Below are 8,794 nucleotides of genomic sequence, written 5' to 3' on the forward strand. Positions count from 1 at the left end.
GTTCTACAAGTACTTAAGGAATTTGAGCTTCGTTCCGGTTTGGCAGTGAGTGTCCAGAAGTCCTCGTTCTTCTCATCGGGATTGTCAGACGCTGAACGTGATCTTATCCAATTCACCACTGGCATGCCGCAAGGATCGCTCCCAGTTCGGTACCTTGGCGTGCCCCTGTGCACAAAAAAGCTCACATTACTCAACTGTGAAGTTTTGATACAACAAGTGAAAAGGAAGTTCAACTCATGGAGTGTAAGAGCCTTATCATTTGCGGGACGCCTCCTGCTTATCAAGACCGTCATCGCTGGAATAACTAATTTCTGGTGTTCTTCCTTCGTGCTTCCGAAAGCTTGCATCAAACGAATAAACTCGCTATGTGGAGTTTTTCTGTGGAAAGGAAATATTGAAGATCGACACACAGCAAGGGTTAGTTGGGAGGTAGTGACAAAACCGAAGACAGAAGGAGGACTTGGAGTTAGAAACCTTGAGATTTGGAACAAAGCTTGTATATTAAAATTGATATGGCTGCTCTTCTTTGAAGCTGGTTCGATATGGGTTGCTTGGTTCACAGAAACGGTGCTCAATGGCGATCTCAACTCATTCTGGACAGTAAAACCAAGCACAAGGAACTCCTGGTTAGTAAATAAATTACTCAAACTGAGAAATGAGATCTATGACTGGATTAAATTGAGAGTAAGGAATGGAGAAACTTGCCGCTTCTGGACTGATAACTGGTCATCTTTTGGCTGTCTGAAAAGTTATCTAGCGACAGACTTGAACTCCTCTCTGGGAATCCAAGAAAATGCCACTCTGTCTTCCCTCTTCAGAAACAATCATTGGAACCTGCCACATCCACGATCGGAGAAACAGCTGCAGCTCCATGCTTTCCTAACTACAGTAGAATTGACAACAGAAGAGGACTTTTACGAATGGGAACTGGAGGGTAATATTCAAACAACCTTCTCAACAGGTAAAGTTTATGCAATCTTATCTGGACATGGAGCAAATGTTCCTTGGGTTCATATTGTTTGGATAGTCGGAGGGATTCCAAAGCATTCCTTCCTCTGTTGGCTATTTCTTCTGAATCGTTGTCCCACAAGAGACAGGTTACTGAGCTGGGGACTCCAAACTTCACCAACTTGCTTGCTCTGTAACTCCTCTCCAGAGTCTCGTGATCATCTCTACTTTCTGTGTCCTTACTCGTGGAGCTTGTGGTTCCCTCTAGCTCGTCGTTGCGGTCTGGATCCTCAACAACAATGGAATGATATCACAACACAACTTCAATCGTACCATAGCCGTAACTGGAGAGGAAGATTGATCCTACTAACCTGGCAATGCTGCATCTCATGGACTTGGCAGGAAAGAAACAATCGCCTTCACCGTAATACGTTTCGATCTGTTGATGTGCTGACTAGGCTGATTGATCGACAAATACGAGACAAAATTCTCAGCTACCGTGAAAGAAGTCCTCGGCTTTCCTCAAAGATGATGCAACAATGGCTTGCTTGAATCTTCACCAGCTTCATCGGATTCAACGACACAAACCTTCGTTCGTTTCATCTTCTCGATTTTTCTAATTTGGGCTAAGGCCTAGTTTTACTCTAAAGGCAATTAGGATCTTTGATTTGGGTACTTAAATCTTTTGGGCTGATTAACTGGGCTGGCTGAGCCAAAAACACTAGCTGGAAGGCTTGTATCATTTTATTTTTTTCCTGCAATTTAAATATGAAATTACGTTCAAAACAAAAAACATATGTAAGATTACCATTTTACATTTTTATTTTTTTAAAATAATATGTAAACATACAACATAAAAATGGAAAAATTACATTAAACATATGTGAGATTACCATTTTTCAGTAAAAAAAAGACGGCCTATCTCCATAATGTAACATTACTATTTTGTAAAAAAAAATATTATATATAATTTCGAAAATAATAAATAATATGTAAACATACAACATATAAAATAAAAATACTACATTAAACATATGTAAGATTACCATTTTGCATTTAAAAATAACAATAATATATAAACATACAATATAAAAATCTAGCTACGGAGTTCATCGGCAGTCTCGACAGTATTTCGATTATGAGATCAGTAGGGATCGTCTTTGAGTTTCCTCTTCCATTCAACAAGGTCTTAGCTCGCTTAGTACGCTTGGATTTCATGGCGGAGATGACTTTGCTGTAAACCATACCTTCCCCTGAGTTCTCATTGTTTCAAAGATTTTAATCAAAAAATACAATTGAAAAAACAATATTCAAAATAATAGTTATATACTTAATATTTAAAAATCAAAGATATTTTTGTTAAAATTGTAGTTACCTGGCCAAGGAGATCGACCATCTTTTTACGGATCGATTGATTGTTGAGCATGTGGTCGATCCGAAAATACTCTGCAGTTTAATTGAATATCTAAAACATTTATTCCAACAATCAACATATAGTTTTACTAAATATGATAACTAGATAGCCAACAAAATTATAAAAAATATATTTAAATAGTAAAAAATATGTTAATTTAACGTGTTAAAATTTAAAAATAAATTTTAATTATGCCATGCATCTTAACATTTATATAAATGCATATCATAACCTAAATATAAATAATTTAACAACTTAAATTAGAAAAAAATAAAAATCTTGGACGTAACCCGGGTTAATCCCTAGAAAATATATTAAACTAAAGTGGCCTTGGTTAAGAGAAGCCCATATAGCATATTGAGAGGCTTGAGGCCGTTCCTGAGATAGTTCTTACCTTCTGACACGTTGAGTTGATGATCAACATAAAAGATTATTAAACCACATTCAGCATGTTGGTTTTTGAGTATGATTCATGTAGATTATTAAAGTCATCGAATAAGGACTGTACTAAAAGCCCATACGTTTTGTTATTAGATCTGAAATTATAGGAGACCTTACTTATGCATAAGCTGTACAATATTCTCTGCATGATCTACAAAGGTGTTACCTTTTGAATGCTTCCATTCCTTGGCGGGACGCTTGGTAGTGCGGTGATAACACAAGCTCATTTGTCCGAGTCGGTCCAATGAAATCTAAATAGTTGTTTCTAAATACATATCTGCACGAAGCTGACAATACATATGAATGCTCTGACCATTCCTCTTTTTTAGCATCTTTTTTTCTTCTAAACAATCCTTTTTTAGCATTTTCTAAAACTCAAAAACTTAAAACCATACAAAGGCAGACCTTTATCACATAGTGCTCCTAATTTACCATGGAAGTTTATCAAATAGAATTCTTATAAACCAAGTGTTTGTATATACAGACAATTTACATTATCAATTATAGAAATCCAATCAGACGATCACCCAAGTACACATTCCTAGATAATTTAAAGCTTATGTTAGCTAAAAGCAAACCATTGTTCATGAATGTGTACTGAACCAATTCTGTAAAGTGTAGACACATACCCCAAAAAAATTCACACAGAAACCAGAAAATAACCATCCAATAAGCCAAAAAGTGACAAGTACAAAAAATCAGTAGTAAAGATAAGCCAAATATAATGAGCTTTGTTACAAAACTCTCAAGTTCTATAAAATCATTACTTAAACGCATGCGTAAATTTGAGATCCTCCATATGGTTTAGAAAGGTGATGACAAAATTATACTGAGGCGCTTCTGCCCCTTGGATAGCAACTTTTAGGATAGTACGTTTCTCGATATTGTAGTAGATAACCTGGGAAGGGTGCGAGAAGACAATTTCATTGGTACCAACAAATCCAACTAACCGTAGCACGGCTCTTCCAACTAAGTTCTTCCAAAGACGAGGTAACACGTAATTATGCGTGGACCACTCCTGCTTTTCAAAATCTCCTATAACAAGCAACTGAAAACTTCTACTTGCTCCATCAGCGAAGCGAGACCCACCAGATACAAGTGAACCTAATTTGCCATTGTAGTTTATCAGAGTGCCATGAAAGACTGCTTTGATAAAAGTTGTTTTCACTTTAATAAAAGTGAACTTCTCAGACCTAACGTGAAAACAACCTATCATATGATTTCTTCCTGGTGCACGAACTGGACAATACAAAACACCGTTGATGCATATCCCGTGTTTGAAAGAATGCTGGGGTGTGGAACACTTGATCGTTCTCCATTTAAGTTCTTGAGTTCCCAATGTCAGAACTTGATGCTGCTGATCAAGAGGAGTTATTTTTGAGTACCCTGATAAGGACAATACCTTGAATTGATTATCAATGGGATCATACCCCAGAATGCTTCTCACCCTAAATATAAAGCTGCTACTCTTTATTTTCGGTAAGGTTAAAGCTTGTCCTGTGCTAGGGTTACATATTATCTGTAGTGACATCCGCTTATGTATAACTCTAAGAGATACCAAGCCTTGGACATGACCACTAACGTAACAAGAAGAACCACGAAAGGGGATACACGATAGATGCTTGACAGCTACAGGAGGCGAGTTCTTATCAAGATTCTGAGGAGGCGAGTTCTTATCAAGATTCTGAGGCTGAGGTAACGAAAGGAATACAAGCTTGTATTTTTGTCTGTAGACGAACAATAGCTGCGGGTGAGCTGAAGCTCGGGTGGTGAATAACTCTGTTGTACAGGGAAGATCAACTATTGAGGCCCAGAGCTTCGATACGCAACGACATCTAGCTAAGGACTTCATCGGCAGTTTAGACAGTATATCGATTATGAGATCAGTAGGGATCGTCTTCTCTTCCATTCAACAAGGTCTTAGTTCGCTTATTGCGCTTAGATTTCATGTCGGAGATGACCTTGCTGTAAACCCTAGCTTCCCTTAAAAGAATAAAATTAAAGCGGCGGTTTAAAGTTTGATCTCCGTATATACATAGCAAACGTATATTGTGCATGCTTTCTTGGCTAAGAGAAGCCTATAAAGCATATCGAGAGGTTTGAGGCCTTTGTTAACGTGCAAAAAGTAGGATCTCAAAGGGTTCTTGAGAGTCATGTTTAGTTTCTTACCTTCTACACATTATATTGATTGATCAACCAAAAAATAATATTATTTCACATTCAAGGTGTTGGGGTTTTTGTATGATTCATATGTAAAATATGATGTAAAACACATTGTTTTCTCTCTTTTCTTCTTCTGTACTTGTAAACTTGATGATTGATTAAGGTAATACCAAAATCTTTCTATAAACCATGTAAAGTACCTGAAACATTTTCATAGTAGTGGCTATTACAAATTAATTTTGCTTTGTTGCATGCTTTTGCCAAGAGCGGCGATTTTGGTATCATAAACACATGCATGTTTTTTTATCAACATTTAATTTAGAAGACTTCAAACTCCATTAGAGGAGGATAAAACAAAGCTACAAAGAGCCAACAACAATAAGAAACTGATAAAACAGGGGATATAATTGATACAAATCACAGCAAGAAACAACAAAAATTGCATAACAATTTCATAAACTTCTTGAATACTTGCATCTAGTGTAATCCAAAGGATCACAATCACTGTACCAAAAGCAGAGATGGGGATTAGTTGGGAGGAAGATCCTTCCAATACCAACAATGCTTGCGCTTCCAATTCACTCCATACAAGAGGAAATATAGAAAAAAGAAATTGCTCCAAACAGGAGACAACCGAGAACTTCATATCCATCAACACCATATTCATCAAGTGAAATATGCCAATGAGTTTCTCTTGCAACTGCCACCAAAAAGAGAAAAACAAAATCACAGCACCAGAAGCTAAACTGAATACAACAAAGAACCTGCAGTACTGGATACAACAAAGAACCTGCATACTGCAGAGAGAGATCGCACAAAGGTAGAACTGAAGGAAAATCTATCCATCAGTACATCATCAACTAAAACCAGAGACCAACACATGCATGTTTTATATCTTTTTACATGTGCATAAGCTTCACATTCTCTGCATGGTCTACAAAGGTGTAAGCTCTGTTACCTTTAAAGGCTTCCTTTTCCTTTATATTCCAACTCTCGTGGTAAATGTAGAAAGGCTCGGTTTGGCTAGACGCTTGGTAGTGCCGTGAGTCAGTGACAACACGAGCCATCTAAATAGTCTTTTTTTTTCAAATACATTCCTGCACGACGCTGATAATACGGATGTATCCTCTGACCATTACTATTTTCAGCATCTTCTAAAATTTACAATTTTTCATAATATACCATGGTAGTTTATCAATATTTTCTTTTAAACCAAGTACTTGAACCTTTTTGGTGTATATACAGAGAATTACAATATCAATTACAGAAATCTACACACAGGATCTCACAGTTACACATTGGTAGATAGAGAAGAGTATAAAGCTAATGTTAGCTAAGAACAAAACCCATTGCTCTTGAGTGTGTACTGAACCAATTCTGCAAAGTGTAAACATATCCATAAAATACTCCCTTAAAAAACATAGGCGACTCCATTGCTTTCTCCCTCTTTGTGAATTCGAGTATATGTTGGGTTATGGTTATAACTAAACAAACCAGTGGAAATACAGTGGCGTGGCTTTATGAAAATCTATGATCTTTATTTTTTTGTGAGAGCTTTAATTAAGAGCCAAAGCAGCTCTCTTACAGATCTTAAAGTCATAAGAACAGTTACATAAGATTCACGTTCTCTACATGGTTTAGAAGCGTTCGAACACTTCTACCCTTTAGCGCTTGTATTCCTTGGATTTCAACTCTAACGATACTGTTTCTCTTGATATTGTAGTAGAAGAGGTAGAAAGGTTTAGTTGGAATGTCCATCGACAACACAATTTCATCTGTACCAATCACACCAACGAAGTACAACTCGGCCATCCCAGCTAACTCAATCCCCAAAGGAGGCAACACATAAACATGCTTGGACCATTTATGTTTCTCGGCGTCTTGTAGAACCCACAAGACAAAACTTCCGGTTCCTCTACTAAGAGAGTAAGGCTCTTCCCACCTGAGTGAACCTAATTTACCATTATAGTTTATCAAAGTTGCTTTATGATCCACTGCTCTACTAAAATTTTCAGTGACTTTCATAAAACTGAACTTCTCAGACCTAAAATCAAAGCAAACTATCATAGTAGCCTTTGTGAAACCGTCTCCGTTGGCTCTATAATACAAAAGACCATTGATGCATATCTCATTATGTACAGGACAATGAGGCACACAACATTCCTTCCTTCTCCATGAGAGCTTTTGAGTTCCTAGTGTCAGAATTCGATACTCCTTCCAATTACCCTTATATTTATCATTAGACGAGGTCATGGAAAATAACTTGTATTGTTTTCCAATAGGATCATACCCAAAATAACTCTTCTGCCCAACCGTCTTCATCTTCGGTAAAGGTAAGCGTTGTCCCGTGCTAGGGTTACATATGAACTGCATCTTTGAGCTTTTCCTTTCCTTTACGATATCGTATCTAAGGCAGAGGAAGCCGTTGATAGTACTAAAACTTTCATTGGAAAAGTTGAAGGGGACTTTCGTAAGACAACTAGCGGTTACAAGAGACGGGTTCTCAACAGGATCTTGAGGCTGAGGTGAAGAGAGGAAGAGCAACTCGCTCTGTGTTTGGCAGGCGAACAAGAGCTGTGGACTAGCAGAAGATTTGGTCAAGAACAACACATCAGTGAACTCAGGACGGTAAAAAATTGAGGACCAAAGCTTCGAGACGCAGCGACATGTCGCTATATATTTCGCTATATGTTTGGTCGGAAATCTTGAGAATATCTCGATAAGGAGATCAGTAGGTAACAAGTCTTCTCTTACATTCGTCGAGTTCTTTGATAGCTTAGTGAGTCGGGTAATGGTAAGACAAACTTCCGTGTCGTTCTGCCGCTGTGATTTCATGGCGGAAACGCCCTATAAACCCTAGATTTCTCTGAATGCGTATTGTTCCGAACGATGTTGAAGAGGTAAATAACTAACGTTAATAATTGATTTTCTCCATATATATAGACATAGATAGTTAAATTTTATTTTATGATTTATAGGAAAAGTAACAATAACATAAGAACATGTAAATTGTTTAATTAAGTTTTGCTGTATTTGGTCTAAGGAATTGGTATTTATCCAACTAAACAAAGGCTTTCCTTTTCCAAAGTTCTGAAGATTTTAGAAATTTATTTTATCTTTTATTTTTAGATTTATCAGATAAACTAGCAACTTTATCCCTAGAAATTTCTAAATAGGTTTATTAGATTAGAGGTTTAAAAAATATAGAGTTAAAATAAATCTTTTTACTGGATGTATCAATTATATGAATTTATTAGAAAATGTAGATTTTATCATGTCAAAAGATATTTTTAATTATTAGAAAAAATGATTTACACAATCTAAAGAGATGGAATGTAAAAAAGAAAAATCAATTATTTTTTGACAAAAAAACAATTATTTTATTATTTTTACCAGGCCACAATACTTTCACAGCGTAGTTTTAGTTTAAACTCAAATTAATGTTGTAGTTTTAGTGAACGAATTCTTAATTTATGTAAAACCTCTATGTATCAAATGAGTGAATGATGCGTTTTAAAACTCTCAACATAAGTTGTCGACAATAAAAAAACTTTCACCAAAAGTTTTAATAAATAAAATCTATCACTAAGAGGTGCTAAGACCAGATTAATCCAGTCTTTTAACTAGAATTCTTAGTTTTGGATAAGAGAAGATTCTTAACTTTTCTTAGATTTTAACTAAGAAAAACTAAGAATCGTCTCTTGAATAAGAGATATAAAAATTATTTCTTAACTGAAAAGTGTAAAAAAAAATTCAAATTATGAGTTAAGAACCCCGACTAAGAAACCGGGGTTAATCATGTGTTACTTTAGAACATAAGTAACAAAT

The 8,794-nt window shown here is 36.1% G+C and overlaps 2 protein-coding genes across 2 annotated transcripts; both read right to left on the reverse strand.

The window, feature by feature from the left end:
• Positions 1-3,144: 3,144 nt before the first annotated feature.
• Positions 3,145-7,858, reverse strand: LOC103867848 (F-box protein DOR). The gene has a single exon (XM_033291773.1). It carries the CDS (start codon positions 7,799-7,801, stop codon positions 6,575-6,577), a length of 1,227 nt encoding a protein of 408 aa, XP_033147664.1. The 5' UTR covers positions 7,802-7,858; the 3' UTR covers positions 3,145-6,574.
• On the reverse strand, positions 3,567-4,712 carry LOC103867849 (putative F-box protein At2g19630). The gene has a single exon (XM_009145935.1). It carries the CDS (start codon positions 4,710-4,712, stop codon positions 3,567-3,569), a length of 1,146 nt encoding a protein of 381 aa, XP_009144183.1.
• Positions 7,859-8,794: the final 936 nt, after the last annotated feature.

Source organism: Brassica rapa, chromosome A05, assembly GCF_000309985.2.
Source record: "Brassica rapa cultivar Chiifu-401-42 chromosome A05, CAAS_Brap_v3.01, whole genome shotgun sequence".
Classification (NCBI taxonomy): Eukaryota; Viridiplantae; Streptophyta; class Magnoliopsida; order Brassicales; family Brassicaceae; genus Brassica; species Brassica rapa.